This window comes from Aquila chrysaetos, chromosome 2 (genome assembly GCF_900496995.4).
Source record: "Aquila chrysaetos chrysaetos chromosome 2, bAquChr1.4, whole genome shotgun sequence".
Classification (NCBI taxonomy): Eukaryota; Metazoa; Chordata; class Aves; order Accipitriformes; family Accipitridae; genus Aquila; species Aquila chrysaetos.
In genome coordinates, this window is record NC_044005.1 from 38,219,810 (window position 1) to 38,239,624 (window position 19,815).

The 19,815-nt window shown below is 43.3% G+C and overlaps 2 protein-coding genes across 2 annotated transcripts in view; one reads left to right on the plus strand and one right to left on the minus strand.

Moving 5' to 3' along the window:
* Positions 1-6,935, plus strand: part of VTI1B (vesicle transport through interaction with t-SNAREs 1B) — a 23,825-nt gene extending 16,890 nt beyond the window's left edge. Inside the window, exon 7 of the transcript XR_003920850.2 lies at positions 5,892-6,935. The gene's annotated coding sequence lies outside the window, so the exon portion shown is untranslated. The remainder of the gene's footprint in view (positions 1-5,891) is intronic.
* ARG2 (arginase 2) overlaps positions 1-17,547 on the minus strand; it is a 23,609-nt gene extending 6,062 nt beyond the window's left edge. The window contains exons 1-4 of the mRNA XM_029996644.2: positions 17,330-17,547; positions 17,128-17,200; positions 3,550-3,727; positions 2,517-2,676 (exon numbers count right to left, since the gene is read on the minus strand). Coding sequence (XP_029852504.1) covers positions 2,517-2,676; positions 3,550-3,727; positions 17,128-17,200; positions 17,330-17,446 — 528 coding nt within the window. The 5' untranslated portion in view covers positions 17,447-17,547. The remainder of the gene's footprint in view (positions 1-2,516; positions 2,677-3,549; positions 3,728-17,127; positions 17,201-17,329) is intronic.
* Positions 17,548-19,815: the final 2,268 nt, after the last annotated feature.

The following is a 19,815-nucleotide window of genomic DNA, read 5'->3' on the forward strand; positions in this document are numbered from 1 at the left end:
AGGTTGATGACCAGATGTTGTGACCCAGAGAGACAGTTTGGTGGAATTATGGGAGTCCACCCAGAGAAGCATAAACACAGATGTGTCATGGTGGGGAGGGGTTGCTCAAAAACCCCTTCAGAGCCTGACTGAAAGCAAGGAAGGAGATAACAGGGCTCGCCACAAAAATCTCATCCTCTCATGCTGCTATGCTATGTACCCTTTGACAAGACAGAAACCACCTTGAGAAGCAAAGTGGAATAGTTAGTTTGTCTATCACTTTGAGAAAGAAGTTATGCTTAGCAGAGTGTAGGACTGGAGTAGCCTTCTTGCTGGTGGCAGGCAGTTTTAGGATGCAAAAAGAATCCTTGCAAAGCAGTCAGTAAAGAAGGACAGTAAATTTTTTTTGTCCCATTATCAACACAACTGTTCTACTGGATGAGAGCGAGCCACATGCACCTCTTCATGCAGAAAGGTTCCCTCCAGCGAGTCAGATACATAGCAAGACAAGCTATTGTCGAAGGCACATTCTACTACTGCTATACAGCTGTTTAAAAATTTATACTGTTGTAGAAGCTGCCTTGTACCAGCAGGACAGATGCTGTTTTTCCCCCCTCTAAACAGGAATACAACATGTAAGTAAACCCTCTAAATGAGTATACGTCTGTTTGTATAGCTGCAAATACAGGTTGAGGGGCTTGTGTCAGATGTTTCTGCGTAGGCTTCCTGACTGCTATAATTCAGGTGGGCTTGTGACAAGATGTCGTAACCAGCACCATACCTGACTAACTCACCTCTAAGTGTAGCCTAAGCTTACTCTTTCTTCACTACTGCTGCTGGCAAGAGGCCTGCTCCCCCACTGACCCCAGAAAGCTCACAGTATTCTTTTAGTAGCTCAAAAAAACCCAACCAACACAAAAAACCTGCTTTTTCTGTGCTGCTCAAGAACCAGAGCCTAGCAGACCAGAAATCAACAATGTATGCACAGGAAGCCTATTAGGCTGCTTTCCTCTTTTGTCAGTAAGACAAAAGTATCTATCTTACTCTGCCTTTCTCCTCCTTCCTCAGCTATCAAAGAACTTGGTTTTGTTCTATTCTCACAAAGACATAAACTGTTCATCTTAGGTGAGCTCCAAAATTCACAAAGTTTTCTTGCTCTTCCTATCTCCTGCAGAAGTGGGTGCAGTTGCCAAAAAGAAAAAAAAAAAAAAAGACAGCCCCTTTAACTTATGGGCAAGAAACTAAAAATACAGTAACCTTTTATATTAACCTTCTCATGTCCTGGGAGTATTTCAAGAAGCCCCACTGAATTATGAGAAAGAGGAAAGTAGGTAAAACCACCAAATGACTGTATTGACTTGTGGATGGAATTCATTCAGAAGAATTTGAAGGAGAAAAGCAGAAGAACTTTACCAGATGATAGAAATCTTGCTATGCCAAACAGGTAGTAACACAACAGTATCTTCAATAGCCATAAAGACATTGAACATGCCAGATCTTACTTGGAAGAGGCATACTTTCATCAACACAGCACCCCCAAAATTTATTAGAGAGAAAAATCTAAGAGAAATGACTAGCAGTCCAAAGCACAAGAATAGTCAGGTTTTCCACAGCTCCAGCATCCATCCTCAACCTGCAGTTTCTGATCCTGCTCCTGCTCTCCAGCCTAAGCTTCAGCAGAAGCAGATTGGCATATCTACATTCCTACTGCAAAGGCCCCAGCTATTAACAATGCACAGGCTGCCACTGTAGTGTCTCCAGCAGGTGCTACAGGTACCTGTATAGGGAGATACAGTCTGCAGCTAAGCCAAAAGGATTTGTAGGCCTTAGGTCAACCTACTGTTCAGAATCTTGACAGTAGCAAAAACTGGCCATGCACATTCCATATGCCCCAGTAAATAGCTCTTTTTGATAATTTGACCTCTTTCCAAGACAAAGACTATCTCTTTAAAAGCACCCTGTAAGCAGGTACAGCTGTTCTGATTTGTAATTATTTACCAGTGTACCCAACACCAGAGCAGCCAGGTAGGGATCATGTAGGAACAGCCCGTCAGGCCACAATGTCGTCAAAACATGGGAAGAGCCAAACTAAGCAGAAGCAGCATGCAAGGTATGCAGGAACCAGTTGTTATGGGAGGCAAGCTCAGCAGAGCTCTCACAGGCTCGGCTGGCAGGAGGTTCCCTCTTTCATTTGGTTGGTAGAATTGCTGTCATCGAACAGCCTCAGCACCAATTCCACTCATTATGCAGGAATGGCACCGTGGTCAGCTGCTACACACAGCTTGTGTGAACTCTTGCTTCCTGTACAACCCACAAGGGCGCTTTTTCTCATTCTTGTTTCTAGGTGTGTGTGTGTACATTTGTGTATGTGTGTATACATATGTGCATGTATACACACACACAAATAATACATATTTCTGCTTGTACTCAGATAAAAAGCCCTGCATTTGCAGCAGGTAAGAAAGCACCTCACACCAGAAAAAGTAAAATGTGCTAAGGATTTCAATGTAGGTTAACTGTACAAGCAAGATACTTACTTTATCTTGAAGCTCTCTCAAGAGAAATGAGAGAGGTTGTCCATGGAGACTTCCAGACTGAGTTGTAAGAGGGGTGTTGATATCAGCATGCGCATCCACCCAGATGACACCGAGGTGTGGGCACTGCCGTGCATGGCCACTGACAGAACCAAGTGCCAAGCTGGAAGTACAGTAGCAAAGTCTTTAGTCACCATTTCTCCTTCAGAACAGCTACAAGGACAACGGGAAGTCTGTGCAACTTCAGTCAGCAACGTTGTCATGTTTCAACACATCAGACATTCATGACAATAAAAGGTGCATCCCATACAAACTGCATGCCATGCCTCTATCATGATTCCAGGAGACTCCAACTCTACAGGACTATACTAGTACTGACAGATGAGAAAGAACTCTCTTCTCCCTCCATCACCCTTCCCACATTTTCACCTGTTCTAGCTCCAAATGATCTCTTAGGAAATCTAGTGTGCTCATTCATCAATTCTGCTATTCACCCATTTCTGATTCTAGTCATGATCCCCCCCCCCCCAATTCATTCTTACATGCCCTACCTTCCTCAACTAATTCTCAGATCAAAGGTTAGTGAAAGAGAGGAGAGAGAAATTCACATGTTCCAAGATCTATTACAAAGTGGTCTGTGTGCAGACATTACAAACCCATCCTATAAGTTGACATCCTGAGAGTTGAAGGGCAAAAAAGACATCACTAAACATTCAACAATAAAGAAACTGCAACAGTTCCTAAAGGGACCTGATCACACTAACTTTCCCAAACAGGAAAACCTCATTTGTACATCTGCAGATTGCAGAACAGTCTAGAGCTAAGCCATACTGTCTTAGAAGGTCAGATTTTTGTAGCTGTCTTCTATGTTCCACCCTAAAAGCCCCAGCAATAAAATTAAAATGCTGCTACCCTATGGTATTGCCAGGAAATAAGCCCAAGTTGTTCCCACCACCCCCTTATTTTTTAATTAAATTCTTATACTCCAAGTGTCAACCTGCAGCATGCACCACTAATTGCTTCTAGTTCAGCTCACCTGTGATCACCTCCTATAGTCACACAGCTGTGTCCAGCAGCTACTGCTCTGCTTACAGCATCAGCCAATACCTGGCTGGCTAAACCCACTGACCGCGGATATAAAATCAGGTTGTTGTACAGTTCGTCATTTGGAACTTGAGTGAAATTCAAATCTCCAAAGTCGTGCACTTGGCATCCTGGAAACATAGCATCAAAAGGAGAAAGTGAGTTACTTAAATAAGTCCCCAGAGAAATGTTCAAAATATGGTCCCCTCAGAAAATCACTTGGGCAAGTATGAAAGGAACAACAGGAAGGGAATGGATTCATTTGACTATTTGCATGTCCTTGCAAGCAACCGTGTCACAACTTTACAGATTAGAAAGCTTAAGATAGTATTGTCGCTTTAATTTAGCAATGAGATACAACAATCACAGAAAGTCACCAAAGAAAGTTTGGTTTTTTAAAATTATTTCTCGGCAATTTTAACATGAAAAAGTACAGTTTGTATTGCCACCTTCCTTCCCAATTAGACAGATTGTATACAGCCTTAAATGAGCTCAGCTGCTCAAAGATGCCTAGGACTACACATTTCACTAACTATACCTGAGTCCTAACAGTTATTTTCCATTTTCAAACCCCACAAGAATCCAGACACAAAAGCGCAAAGTTACCAATAATGGAAATTTTCTTACAGTACTTACGGGCAACTCCATGAAGGATGCACTAGTGCTTTGTCAGAGAACCTGTCCATTTTCTCAAGGCAAGATGTTCTAAAAGGCTTTTTCATTCTGGGGCTTTGTTCCCAACCCTCTTTGAGATCTTATCATTGCCAGTTACAACTTAATTGGCTGTGGAAGCCTGACAACATTCTGAGTTGGAAGACTCAGCCTTTCCTAAAATGTATTTCTGTCTACTTACCCTGAAAAAGAGTCACTTCACAGATTAGGACACAAGGGAACATTTTTGAGTGTTGATTCCCCTCCTCCACCCAACTGAGAACATATTAATTGGCTGCATTTAAGGTTTAATTCTCTTTCATATGCATTATAGGTTATCCTTTGAAGCTCTGCTGTCCAGTACCATGTGCTTCCTTAATAGTCATTTAGATACCAAAATTTCTAATAGTATTTCACAGGCCAGAACATCTCAGTTTCAGACAGGCCTGTTGCTGCAGACACTGATGATGGCTGTAAAGATCCCAAGGTATTTCAGCTACACTAACACTAGCTTAAGTCAAGACCACCCTGAATACCAGTCATGCCTGTGCCATTTGTTCCTCAGAATCACTAGTCTGTTTGCAGGTCAAAGCACCCAGGCTAGAGCTTGACATTTTGCCTTTAGCCATCCTATGCCTAACAGGACAATTTGAAAAATTAAAGCAAGCAAATCAACATGAAGAAACAGCCCACTTGAGGCTCTGAGTTTTCTGCTTAATTTCCATTAAGCCATTAGTCTAATGTCTAGGAAACAGGCTCTGTGAATTCTAATGTAAAAGCAGCATTGAGAAAAAAAATTACTATAATTTAAGAAGGAGATGTGGCTGGTGAAAAGAATGAAGGAAAATGGTTGGGTCACTTGTGAGACTTAGATGGCTGCAAAATGGGCAAGCATACTTTTTACAGCAGGAACACAGATGGACATACGTCAGGGTATTTGCTAGGAGAGGACATGTCAGCTGAGCACAGCTACTTGACAAAGGATTAAATAAATGTAGTTTCAGCAACTCTGTGAGAAAACCCATTATCTGCACCGACTTAGAGCAGTAAGCAGGACCATGACATACCACTCCCTGGTTTTCAAAAGGCAACACAGGCACACAACAGCATTTTTTTTCTCCCTTAGGCAATACCTAATTATCCAGCAGGATGATGGCTCTGGAGTTTTGAGAATTTTGTTCAGGTTTGAATGTGTTATCTGATCTCCACGTGACCACATTTTTTTTACCCTGTTTCATTCTGCTGCTGTGCAGAATTGGAAACAAGAGTTGCAAGTTCCAAGAGATGTTCAATGAATTTCAGAATTCTATTTTTTTCTTATTTGCATCTTCCTGCAAGGCTACTTCTCACATATATGCACACTGCTACACATTTCAGTATTTCAAGGTTTGATGAAAGTATAAGTGTGCCCAGGAGACAAATTTTGGTAGCAAGACATCAAGATGTTGCATCGTTCAATAGGCATTAAGAGCTTTTTGAGACACTGTAGAAGTTAATAATACCTTTGATCTAATACCTCTGACATCTGTAGGAAGTAAATCTGCAGTTAGGAGCTGTGTTCAGCAATTTACACATTGCAGGACAGCACATTACACAATGTAATGGAAGAAAGGACTGCCACTCACGTTGTGTTCTCTCTTACAGGACATACAAGCAAATCATGGTATTTTTACCCATTAAAGGATGAAAAAGAATGAAAGGAAATTATCTCATGAAGCTCCATCAGTGTAAAACAAAGAACCATGCCATCTTTCATAGCACATTAACAAATTGGTTAAGATTCTTCAGGTTATGCTCAAGGCAGGCCAAACACAGCAGATTCTAGTAAGTGTGTTCAGAGAAGTATCACTTGCATTCAAGAATTTTTCTTCTTTAGCCTGCCCTCCTCCAAGTCCCCATTTGTAAGGCAAAAAGACTTGGTTGAGCTTCTGAATAAAAAAGCCATTCATTTCTTATGATTGCATCAGGTTCATACAGCTTACAAGGTGGGTATGGTAGAGACAGATGGACAGAGGCACACTTTTGGGGTCCAGAATTCTGGGATCTTGTCCACCTTCTGGACAAATGGTACTGTCATATCTCCTGCATTAAGATGCCTTTCTCTAGTTATTTCTATAAAAAAGCCTAATGTCTGTTAAAGAAAATAGATGCCTTCAGTTTTTTATCATCTTCAGAAGTTTATTTTTGTTCAGATAGAGTTCATAAATCTTGTAGCAGCTTTTCTCAGCTTTGTGCTTCCCTCTTGTTTAGGCCCACTGTTTTTATGTGCTTGCAGAGGATAGCTCCTCTTTCCCAAGGTGATATGAATGTTTTCAGCCAACTATCCAATGGCTATCTGATTAAGAAACAGTTAATCTCAGAAGTATGCACTAATCCAATCCTCAAACATTAATAATATCTTTTCTTCCTACTATTTTTTTAATTGTGCCTAAAGTTTTGAAAGCTATGTTTAAAATCACCTTGGGGCAAAAGGAAAACTTAGTGAATAGATAGTACACAAAAAAATGTTACAGTACATAGATAAACCATGTATCCTGAAGTGATTATGGGTGTGTGCACACATGCGTGCACATATATTAGGATTGACCAGATATTAAAGAGATGAAATCAACATGTACATTTGTCTTAATGCTTATTGAACAGCAAAGAAAAAGAATTTGTCAAATTATTAAAGTAATTGTTGATGTATTTTCTTAGCTTCTATTTAGAGTGTCTTAGATATTAGTCTAATAAAGTCTACTTTTATAGACTTTATAAAGTCAGGTCTACTTAAAGACCTGAATTGTCTTCCATTTCATCTGTCTGCTTGCACATAGTTTTGATTTAAAGAAATTTAAAAAACTAAATCTCTCAATTACATTATTTTACCCAACATAGAAATTGCTCAATGGATAGACATGCTGTAGTGCAGTGCAATCTGGTGGATCTTGCTGTTATTTGTCCATTACTGAAAAATTTATATAATCCACCACACCAAACAACATGGACTTACTTTCTTTGGTAGTTGGGGCACTCTTAAGATACTAATAGCTATAAACAAACAGCTTTTTAAATCAGCACAGAAAGTTAACATGAAGAATATATATGGGCCTTTAAAAGACAGATCCAAGTTCTGAAAACTAGAAGTTTTGTGGGCAGATAGGAAAGCCAGCTTCCTTACATTCATTAGAAAACACAGCATCCACACCATTTGTCAGTGCAGCAAATCAGATCTAGCCAGGATTGACATTCTTTTTTAAATGAAACAGTACCATATAGTACATAGACTAAACACCGCAGACATTTTGCTAGTAACTAAATAATATGAAATTAAATATGATCAAAAGAAGTCTTTTGTTCCACTTTCAAGCTCTAACAGAAATCACATTCAAATAAAAAATATATTCCATTTGATTCATTAGTCAATTATCAACAGCACAGAAAATTTATAACTACCAAGTCCATACAAGTCAGCTCTATCAGCACTCTGGCTCAAGAGGAGATCACTTTTTGAAGTGAGGAAAACAAACAAACAAAAAAAAAAAACAGGCTTGATTCATCTATTTCTGTTACAGGAACTTGAAAGAGATAGGAGAGAGATAACTGTGTCAATCTGAATACAAACACACAGTGTAGTTACATAAGTTAGATGCATACATGCACAACAGTCCTTCAGTTAGTATGAATGGTTAGTGTGTAAAGGGACCACACATCTATCTCTTCTACAGCTTAGGAGTGCAATCCTCAGTGGTTCAATGCCCCCCTCTGACAGTTTCATTAACAGAGCTGCTTGGGGGCACATTTCAGCCAAAAATGAATAAATTAGCTTGAAATTGTTTGTATAGTAGATATTTCCTAAGTCAACTATTGACCAGAACAGGTTAGGGAAATGTCACATAACCATTCAACCAGCAGACCAGGGGATGGAGGGCAGTTGTTTCTTCAGTCTGCACAGCCAGAACTAGAACTTGACCTGTATCTGATAAAAGAAATCAGTATTTTTCATAATTAGGAACCTACTTAGGGGAAAAAAGTAGAAATATAAATTAAGAACACATTTAAGAAAATAAAGTTTCCTGCATGCCTTTTCAAATAAGCTGTTGATGTAGCACTCAGGCTCAGCCCAACAATGCTTATAACTGGGATATAAGATGCCCTTTAGCAACCTATATGACAACAGTAACATTCACTTCCTATCTATCATCTTAAGCAAAATACAGTCCATTTATTCAGTACCCACAGCAGGCAGCAGTTACTATAGTAAGTCATTTGCCTGCACAGATTTAGAGAAAATTTTCTTCCGTAAAAGCAGGTAGCTCATAAGTCTGGGGGCATTTAACCAGAAAACATCTGGGCAGCAGCAGGGAAAGCCTTTCTCCCATCCTCTTCCACTGGGATACTGCACCAGAGCCAGAAGCAGCAATCTGATAGTAGCCTGGATTTTGAAAGCAGCACCTCCTATCTGCTGACACTGCCTAATGGCATGCTACTGTAACAGTTATAACAGCTCTCCTAGGCAGCAAACAGGAATAGGAACAGTAGCATGTGGAACCTGAGATAGAACTGATATCCTGACACTGCCTGTTGACACTGGGTATTTGTGAACTAGAGGTAAAAAAAAAAATCCTAAATTAACGGGGAAATTAAATCTTTCCTTTTCCAGGTTTCTAAACCCTGCTGAACTACTTTCAAAGGAATCTGGAAATCCCACAGTCTGTGTTACATAAAACCACTCACATGAAAGCATCAGTCCTGCAAACCGTTTTCTCAGATTACAGGTTTGTAGACAAACTTAACATTTTCTTTCCTGTGAACAAAACAAAGGGCTACAATCTGCTACCATCCTTCTTTTCAGTATAAGCTCATTGGCTTATGGTAAGGACATTAACAGTGTCTGAGAAAGGATCACAAAATGTTGCACAACAGCAAACAAATGACTCAATTCATTATAACCAGTGCATTCTGAAGCCTATTTTAAGACAGTTTTAACCCTCCAGAACTATCGGGGGGGGGGGGGGGGGGGGGGAAGGGGCAGGGTGGTGCAAAAACTATAAAAACAAATTGCATACTTTTGTTTTACATGAATATGAAATTAGGCTAACGAGGTTCCCACTACAAAAGACTAATACTTCAGCAGCCTGGTTTAAACATAACCTTCTTGCTTGGAAGTTCATTATAGCGTCTAATTCTCTTTAAACGGAATACATATCTGCTGGAAGAAATCTCCTATTAGATACAGACATTTGATGGCTCAATAGGTTTCTGCCAGCTCTAAAGTTTTGCTTCCTAAAAGGCAAGTTCATGTCTCAGTAATTTCCACCCTGCCTTTTGGAATTTTGAAAGGTCTGGTTTAAGACAAAATTTCTGTATCTATACCTATTTAAAAGGCTTCAGCTCATACAACAGCAACAAGTAAACTAATTTCAATTGCCACCCCAAGTCTGTAGTCTCAAGTTGCCCCTTGCATAAAATGAGACAAGAAGTATTTTTTTCTAACCCCAAATTAAGCAGCCACCTCATTTCCCTTTGATAACCCTTTATAACTTTAATCATTTATGAAATCCAGTGCACTTGACCTGAAGAGGTCTCCAAAAACGTCAGTATCAGGTGTTGGGAAATATTTGCACTGTGGCTTGCATCAGAGAAGAGTCAAGGAGCAAACAGGAGAGCAAACTTGTATTTGCTGTTATTTGACTTCAGTGCCTCGTTCCCTGCTTTTCACCAGGTGGTTTGAAAGCAGAAAAATCCACCTTCCATCCAAAAATAATCCTCTGTACCATATTCACATAAGCACATACCTGCCATAGGTATCTTGCTCTTGTGAGTCCACAATGAGAGACAGGATTAAAGTTTCAAACGAGGAAGTAATAACAGATTCTGTGCACCATAAGGCAGATCAAAACCCAACTCATTACCTAAATTTTCCCCATCATCTCTCTTTATGCCCCTCCCCAGTAACTCCTCTCCTTCAACACCATTCCTGGTAAAAAAAAATAAAACATGCGATCTGAACTTATTCCAATCCAAAGGTAATTTTATGGGTGCAGAAATTCAGCTAAGTCTTGTATTATAAAATTAGTTTTAATACATAAGTATCAAGGATGAAGGCCATCACAATAAAACCAAAGAAATATAACACCCCACCCCCCCCACCCCCAAAAGCTCTGTTCTCTGATCCTTGAATCTAATCTTCCTTCATTGAAGGACTAGGAAGTAACAATCAATTCAGGTTTCCTGATCTGCATAGCTTAATTTTTTAGATGTACTCAAAAACTAAACTGATACAAAGAGGAATTATAATTAAAGCACTGAGTGAACTTTACCCAAATTAACAAAGTTTCTTTAAAGCCAAATTCATGGATAATGCATAACCTGGAATATGTGCCAGCCAAATGGGAGAGGAAAAAAACCCAAACAAACATGAAATCAATGACTGACACAGAGCTTTTCATTCCAAAGCAAGAACAAGCAGATGGTGTCCTCCATCAGTGTGGGGAAGATAATCAGAACTGACCTACTCCAAGGAATGCTCTGACTCCATGTACTTTCACTGTTAGCATTTTTCTAGTAACTTCTAAGGCTAGTTGTAATGATGCAAATATCAAGGGGTAGAACATTCAAAAAGATAAACCATAACAGCTGTCAGAGCACACTCCCCAACTTCCAGGAGCTTAGCTTGCTCCAAGGCAAGCTAGCCGATAACTTCTGTTGTGAAGAAGCAACCTAGAAACAGCCTCAGTGGAGACCTCCCCAAAACATCTCTCCTTCAAAGCCTCAGCAGGGCTCCTTCTGCCTGCCTGGTTATCAGACTCAGCTCCTGGCTACCTTCCCTCAAGGAGTGCAGCAGCACCTGCCCCGGATGCTTTCTGACAACTGGCATAATTTCAAAGACTCACTGCAAATGCCAGTTACAACCAGTCCATTTGACTGCGCTTTGATTTTTGTCAAACCACTGGTCTTTGAAGCTAACCAATCATGGCTAATCAACATTTAAGAGTTAAAAAATAACAACAGAGTCTCTTGGATCTCTACCTACCTCTATAAATAAAAAGAGGTCATTTATTCTAGTTCCAGAAATAAGCTGCAGTACTTACTACATACATAAGCATGTTTTACTGATATTATTAAACAGAAGTGTTTGTGCATGCTTGTGTCTAAGGGACAGAAAGGAAAAAAAAAAAAAGAGGACTGCCATTTACCTGTTCTGTTTTAGGGAAACAAGTGGGGAAGGATATGCCTGGGTAAAAAAAACAAGGGCATTCCCATTTCTGGTTTGTAGGGCAGAAGACTTAACTGTTAGTCAAACATCTTTATGGTATATCCTAACCAACTTCTTCCTGAGAATGTTCCTAGCAAATTAATAGACTTAGCTTTGACAGTACTGACACGAGGTGTGATCGGAAAGAACCTATGAACAGTAGTATTTCTCATTTCAACAATGCAAAGATGTAACTAAACAACATGCTGCTTAAAATGCCAGCAGTTACTTAAAATTGTCTGTCTCCCATCTTCCCATCAACAGCAGAAAATATAAAGAAAGAGGCTAAAAAACACAGATCTTGATGTTATCTGTACAATAAATGTAGACTTCATTGAAATTCTACAGATTACAGATATTTGACTGGCTCTACTAAACTAGAAAGTCTTAAGAAGTTTAAAATACCGAGCTTTGAAGAGAAACAATTGAGCTAAGAGCTTGTGCAAAGCTAAACTAGATTCTAACCAAGAATACTGAATTCCTGACAGATATCATTTTTAACATAAATGGATCTTTGTCAAACTACAGACTGTAAGTCCAATCTTAATTCAAATATAGGACAAGCAGAATGGTACAGTTTATTGGTCTTCAGGGATATAGGCAACTCTTTGAACACATTTACTGGATGTGCTGATGAAAATTACTTTCCCAACACTGCAGCTGTAACTCCCGCCAGTCCACATCTGCTGAACCCCAGCACTTCATTATGCATACCTTGGTACATAACTGAAAGACTATTTATCTTCTTCTTAAACTCTTCACCTGAGAGGATTTAGGTGGAAAGAGAGGAGATATATGTAGAAGAAGCTGCTTCATGATTTATTGTTAAGACTGAAACTAATAATATGAGCAATGCTGGTGAAATAGCAAAGTTGAATTGCTATTTTTGGCAGCAGATGTCAGGAGTCCAATAGTTTTAGGCAAAGCAGAAGCACATCTCTAGTCATATGGGAATTAGCAGCTCCATTCCTCTTTTAGAGGATGTTATTCCTTTCTGAGTCACTACACTGACCTCTTGAATCCTATTACGGAAGAGCTTTGTTCCAGTCAAACAAAAGAACAGTAATATGATGGTCATTCTCTTTCACAAGTCTAGCTCTACTTCTGTAAGCCACATGTCTCTGCAGTCCACCAACTTGTCAAACCAGCAACTCTGATCTAAACTTTGTTCATCAATTCTAGAGTAATCAAAACCGAAGTCTGACTAAACTCAGCAACCCACCTACATCCAGCTCTGAAGAAAGGGGGGAAGAAAAAAGAGGAAATCAACAATAGTCACATACAGGAATGAGTATCTGGCAAGAAATTTTATACTACAGTTGTTTCCATGTTAGCAACAGCAGAGGTACTCTAAGTCACCTCAAGGGCTATAGTAATTAACACAACAGCTATCTATTACATATAAAAATCTGACAATGGTCCTTCTCTCCAAGTAAGAGAACTAGGCAACACTCTGGATTTAAGTTTGATTGGATTCTCTGCTTAATCTGCAGCAAACAAGAGAGGTCCAAGAAATTCTCACTTTAAAGAGCTTCATACTTTGCATCTTCTATAGCTAAAGTCAAGTGCATCTGTCATCTATCTTCCTCACTCCTTCCCACCATAAGTTCAAGAGCCTCCACATACTGCACCCATTTCTCTTTACTGAGAGAACAATACACAGCCCTGCAAGCTTTGTACCCCTTCCTCCCCCATGCCAGGGAATTATGGGGCTCTGTTTTCATATAGCACTTTTACTTCTTTGGCAAGATGGAAGACTTTTAAGGTGTTAGTATTTTAGTTTCCCTTAGGAGAAGCAGCAAAGCCAAAAGACAAACATCACCAAGGTGAATAAAAAGCCCCACAGGCTTAGTCAGTTATATTTTAAATTATCCCTGCTACAGACTTGCACACCCACTGTTTTTGGCTTGGGAGCTGGACTCCTGCTACATTAACTCTCCTCTTCAGTACACATTGAGCTACTACCAACATGCGAGAGTGTTCTCTCTGCTTCTAACAAGGGGATAAAAGTCAAGTTAGTGGCTCAGATCCATCTCTGACAGTCTGGTACAGACTAGCAATACCATCTGCCTCTGAGCTCCCTCCTCCTATTTCAGCCTAAGCATAAACAAGCTGTTCATAGGCAGTCATCATTTTAAGCAGCCAAGAATTTATCATACCATGTAGGTATACTCACAGTCTCTTTCAAGGGAGGGATCCCCCCCAAAAAACCAGAAAGTGGAGTAGCAGCTCAGGACACTGCAATAGGACTATAGAATAAGAGAAATTGGGATAGAGTGAAAGGAACAAAAAAAACTTCCCTCCCAGAAATACCAGCCAGTAAAAGCAAAATGCAAAACAGCGCAAAAGGGAGGAAACAAAGGTCTAGTGTTCTCACTCCCTCTGATGTGGCTTGAGCACTATCAACAGAAGTCATTAAATCAGGCATACAAACATATGAAAAGCCATGTGCTTGCTTGATATTCAAAGTAGCAAAGTATATACACCTGAGACTAAAACAAACAAATGCAGTGCATGCATCTTACTACCTGAACACTACACTTTAGGAGACTTCAGAGCATATCCATTTTATGCAGGTCAAATTGAATTTGAATATATGAATGGAAAATGAATAAATCAAACTTTACAATTTCAGGCAAACAGAAGAATCTGATCACCAGAAATCTCTTCCACTTAAAACAAGTGAGGGCAATTTTACTCGACAGTTACTGTTAATACAGAGTTTTCATGACAGGAACACTGCCTCTTTCCCCCACCTATACTTCCTTAGACTGCCCAGAATCCACCCTTGCTCTTCTACTGGGAAGCATCATTCCACAGCTGGCCTCATGCCTGGTTCCAAGACTGTAGTGACAAGGAAAATCATGTTTATAGCACTCCCTCACATCCCAGTGGAGAATGGGCTCATACAACAACAAACACTCCCCACCACACACACAGACCCTATGGACTCAAATGCATCAGAAGTAGCCGATACAGACAGGAGAACAGAAGCCCTATGTCTTAGATAAATGTTACTTCGTTTTAAAGGAGAAACCTGGTCTGCTGCAGTACTATTTACCTGCTCCTGGAAAACAAGCAACAAGGTCCCATGAAAATTATTAATTCTTTTAGCGTAACAGATAAATAGAATATCCAAGTTAATAATGATAATAATACTGTGGGGCTCTATTGCCTTCTTCAATGTACCAGGAGAAAATTCACAGTGTTAGAAAGACAAAGAAGAAAGCAGCTAAAGTTTTACTGCCAGTTCAGTGTACCACAGGAATCCAAGCAATGGCCCTATTATCACAGTACTCCAGGCAAAGCTATCCTGTCAGCCCAGTAAAGAAAAATAAACAGCCCTCACACAAAACCAATCACTTGTGAAGTTTCCATGAACAACAGATGTGCACAATACAAAAGGCTACATGGTAGCCTTCTCCTCAATCTACCACCCTACCCTCAAGCAGATTGTCTTTGCATGATAAACAACTCCTCCTGTGTATGCTGGAGACTGTCATTGTTTCAGGATGGGCCCTCACAGCAGAACCTGTTCGAATCCATGCCATCCGATCCTCCTATTCATGAGAGCTGCAGAGATTTAAGCAGCAATAAGCATCAACACCAACTGGAAAAAAAAAAACAACAACCTACCCCAGTGGGAGAATATGTCAGCAATAGGAAACTGAAACTGCAATAGGAAGACATCCCAGAACCTTTAAAAATTGTAAGGGAACAGCAAGAAAATATCTCCATGTGCATTATTGATTAATGAGTAAACAGTCCATAAGCAACTAAACAGTGAAAGTATTTTTCACCTTCCACTTATTTTTTAGTTTAGCTTACTTCATTTCTATTCCCACAACTTGTTGTTACTGGAATCCAGAAAGGGCTTGATTTCTCCCTTCCTCCTACCTTCTCCAAGTTCCTATTGAAGTGAGCTTGTATCATGCAAATGAGTGGAGGTTTGTTGTTTGGTTGTTGGGGTTTTTTAAGAATTCTTACAAAATGGAAGTATTAGATCTGAGCCACTTGAAAGAGAGCCCCAAGCCTTCCCATATAAAATTCTGCCATCGATATAAAAATAAACTGCTGCGTACAGTCTTGTCCAGAATAACATACTCCTTTCAAATCTGGTAACTTGTTAGTTTTAAATAAACTCTAAGCTCAGTAATGTTGAGACCTGCTTTTATTCCAGTCCATAAGGCCTCTTTTTAGACGGACCCTCTTCTGCATTTGTAGAGGTTATACAGATCATGCTCACCAGAACTCAAATATTGCCAAGGATGGCATACATCTCAACTTTGCAGAAAAGACAGGAAAAGAACATCTACTCATTTGATTGCAAACTGGGACTTTTCAGCTTGTGAATCACCAGATATGCAGGATAAGCCTACAGGGCTGTGCAGAACAATGGCTTCTGTTTTAAACAGATCTTATAATTCAGAATAAGTTTGCTAGAGGGTTATTAGGCAATAATCTTTCCTCTGCATGCATCTAAACTCCACTGATGTTAATCACACCTAGAGCAGATAACATAGTTCCTTCTGTGGTCCACCCCAGCGATCCATCCCCATCATACGGTTTTCGGTAACATCCACCCCAGCGATCCATCCCCATCATACAGTTTTCGGTAACACTTTTTAGATTAAAGAACCTCCAGGACAGAGCTCAGCTTTGCAAGCTATCTATCTATCCCTCATATCCTGTTTCAAATAACTGCAACACAGTTTTCTGCAGGTCTCAGCTTGTAGAAGCAATAGATGCGAGAAGCTGAAACACAAATAAGCGCATGGATTTGCTTGAATAACATTAGTGGTAACAATGAAGAGCCCAGAAACTTTCCATTCACACAGCGCTATCTGCAAGTGTTTTCAAAGCATAACCAGACAAGACCTCATACACGAACTGAGGATTTATCTAGAAAGTTCCGAATTTCATCACTTCAAAGCATACAAGTATTTTAGGAACAAGCTACGTAGCTGGTAACGAATATGGAAGAACAACACGCATACTGTGAGAAATCGAGAGACACAGTCAAGGGTGTTGCTTGACCGCATACACTAAGCACACGTAACATTTTAAACGGCCTCGCGTTTCTCCTCCGCTTTTCTCAAGTCAACGCGGGAGCAGCACACGCTCCACACGCCAGTAAAGGGCTCAGTGTGCCAACGCAGCGGACACCGGGCTACACCCCGCCGTCTCCGGGCGGCCGGAGAAGGCGGCGGTCGGCGGGCCGGCAGACCCAGCCCCTCTTTGTTCCGGGGAGCCCCGCGAGGCCGCCGGTGCGGCTCTGCGTTCCCGCGGGGGCCCCACGGCAGCAGCGGCCCACGGCCACGCACAAGCCGGCGTGCGACAAGTCTCTCTTTCCCCATACGGCAGAAACGCGGCAGGCATCGCCTTCCCGCCGGGCACCGGCGGCTCACCGGCATTTTGGGTTTCGTGACTCACCGAAGGAACCGTTTCCACCTCACCCTCCCCCCCCCCCCCCCCGCGGGCTCGCAGCAAGCAGCTGAGTCACGCTTCGCCGAAACGCGCCGTGAAAGGGTTGCCGTGCCAGGGAAGGGGGAAGGTGAGAGCAGCCCAGCAGTCCCCTCCGCAACCGCCCCCCCCCCCCCCCCTCCCCGCCAACGAAGCCCCCGGCGCCGCTCCGTGCCTCACCGAGCCCGGCCAGCCGCTCCACCAGCCCCGCGGCGCGGAGGGTCGCGGGGCCGTGATCCACTCCCCGCCGTTTCTGCGAGACAAAGACAAGGGGGACAGGTTAGCCAGCCCCGCCGAGGGGAGGGGAGCCGAGCGGCTGCGGCACCCGCCTGTCCCCTCGGCGGGGCGAGGGGCGCCTCTCCCCCCTTCCCGCGCTGCCTACCTGCCCCCTGGAGAGCGGGGCTCCCACCAGCGCCACGGAGTGCGCCTGCTTGGGTAGCTGGAGCCCCGCGTCCGCCTGCTTGCGGAGGACCCGGGCGAAGCCGCTGCGCAGGGCCATGACGCAGGCGCCGCAGAGCCGCCGAGCGATGCCCACCGCTGCCGCCGCCGCCCCGCTGCTTTTAACGAGCTCCAGCGCCGGGCGCGCCGCGGCCAGGCGCCGGGTCCCCGCCTCCCGCCCCTCACACCCCCGCGCCGCCCGGCCAACGGCAGCGCGCGCGCCCGGAGGTGTGTCCCGCCCCCCGCGGCGCACGCGGCGCAGCGCGCGACAGCCCAGGGTTGGCGGGGGGGGGGTGAGGTGGGGGGGGAGCGCCCGGCGGCAGAGCGGGGCGGCCAACGGCTCCTCCGCAACGGCCAACGCCCCGCACCGCCCCCGGGCCGCCGCTCCCTCCCCTCCCGCCCGGCCGCGCACCTCCCGCGGACTAACGCCGCGCCCGCTCCTCCTCCTCCTCGCCGGGGTTTTTCCACTCCCAGCCGCCACCTCCCCGGCAGGACCCCGGGCCGCCTCACCTCGCTGCCGGTGGCGGGCAGAGCTGCCGCCCCCCCCCCCCCCCCCGGCCTCCACCTCCGGCCGCCGTCCCTTCACGGCCTCCCCCACGCAGTGCCCCGGGGCAGGTGCAACACCGGCTCTCCTTGCCCTGCCGAGAGGACAGGCACGAAGCATCGGCCGGGCCCGGCGCTGTGCCGCGGCACAGCAGGCAGGGAGAGGTCTCGGGGCATAGCCCTTCCTCGGTACTCCCCCTTCGGCCGCTGTGAGGGACCAGGCCCCGGGGAGGGGGATCTTAGCATGAAATGGGGGAATCTGTCACTGTCCCGGTGGCAAAACACCACCTCCTCCAGCTCCCTGGCTGGCCGCACTGAGCTCCTGAGAGCCGCCTTGCAGGAACGCTACTCCTTGGCTTTACTAGAGAAAAACTGGGGTGACACTCTTCCTCACCCTGATAAAGCATTAAAAAAGCCACCTCTCCAGCACCTGCATTGAGTATCTGATCTCGGGGTGTCTTGGCCTGAGACGATTCACAAGCTCTGAAAGCTCTCACTGTTCCTATTCACAGCGCATTTGAATGATTACAGATTAAGAAATTATTTAAAAACTAGCAAATACCCCCAGCTGTCCCTTCTGTGACAAGGCAACATGACTTCTACTGTCAAATGTGCAACCTTACGTACACGTTTGAAAGAAAGGCTGGCAGCACTCACGAGAAGGGATGACGGGGTGCAAACATGATTAAACTGGGACCTGACAGTGACAGGATCCACACACACTTCTGCTTTTTCCTCTTAAGATTTCCAAGTCCTCTCCTCGCCTCTGTATCTCAGTAACTTCCCATGTTCTTTTTGTTAAGGTGAATTACCATCACCACTCCTCCAGGAGCTCACACTTCTTTTCCCTCCTGTCACTGACCTTCTCGCTCTTCACATTGCTTTTTCTTCTTCTGCCTCCTACTCCGATTTTTCTTTCCCCTTCTCCCTGTCCCCACCTCCTAGGCTGTCATACCAGAGCTCCTACCTATTTACGTCTCACCTGTCATTTCAAACATTTCTTCCCTTTTTAAAAAACCTGTAACTCTGGTTTCAGTTTATTGGTTTTTCCACTTTCACTCCATCTATAAACTTCTTTCACCCTCTTTTTAACTTCAACATTTTCTCCTCCGTTTCTGCAGTTTGTTGTCATCTGCCATTATTTTTTTCTCTCCAGGCCAGCTCACGGTTTCTCTTCAGAGCTCCAGCCCATCCCTCACCTCGGCTCTTGAGTCACAGTGAGATCCCGGATGTACTGCACCAGTCTGCCACTAGTGCCATCCATCACCCACTCCTCTAGGCCGAGCAAAGGCCTTGGTACGGGTTCTTCAACGCCCCGTGGTTTCTTACGTCCATTACAGACTCCTTTGCCGCCCTTACAAGTTAACAGGTTTATATGTATATATATATAGCATCCACCCAAGAGCTCTGAAGATACCATGAATGAAGTAAATTGCTCACAGAAAGAGGGTATCTGCAATTAAAGCTAACAGCGACCCTACAGGACTGTGGGAGAGGGGGAACAAATAAAAAGGGCAAAGGAGTTAGGATGATGGTTTGGAAATGGCAGAGCTTTCTGTAGCTTTATGTCACTGCCAGGCAAGTCACACGAAGTAATAACTGAGAGTATTAAAGGGAACGCGATACAAAGACTCATAATGTCTCTGTATGTACACAAAGCCGTGTCTTCAATTTATTAGCCAGAAAACACTGCTTTAAACTTTGAAAATTACTGAAAAAAACCCAAAGAGCTTGTAGTAAAGGACAAAAAGGTACATTTACGTAGCAGGAATTGGCAAATGGCGAAAAAAACCCGTCTCTCTTCATCGTGGCAAGGGACATGCACAACAACACTAACACCCGTGTCGTTTGAAACTGCGGTTAAAAAAACCAGAGGCAGCAAGCAGT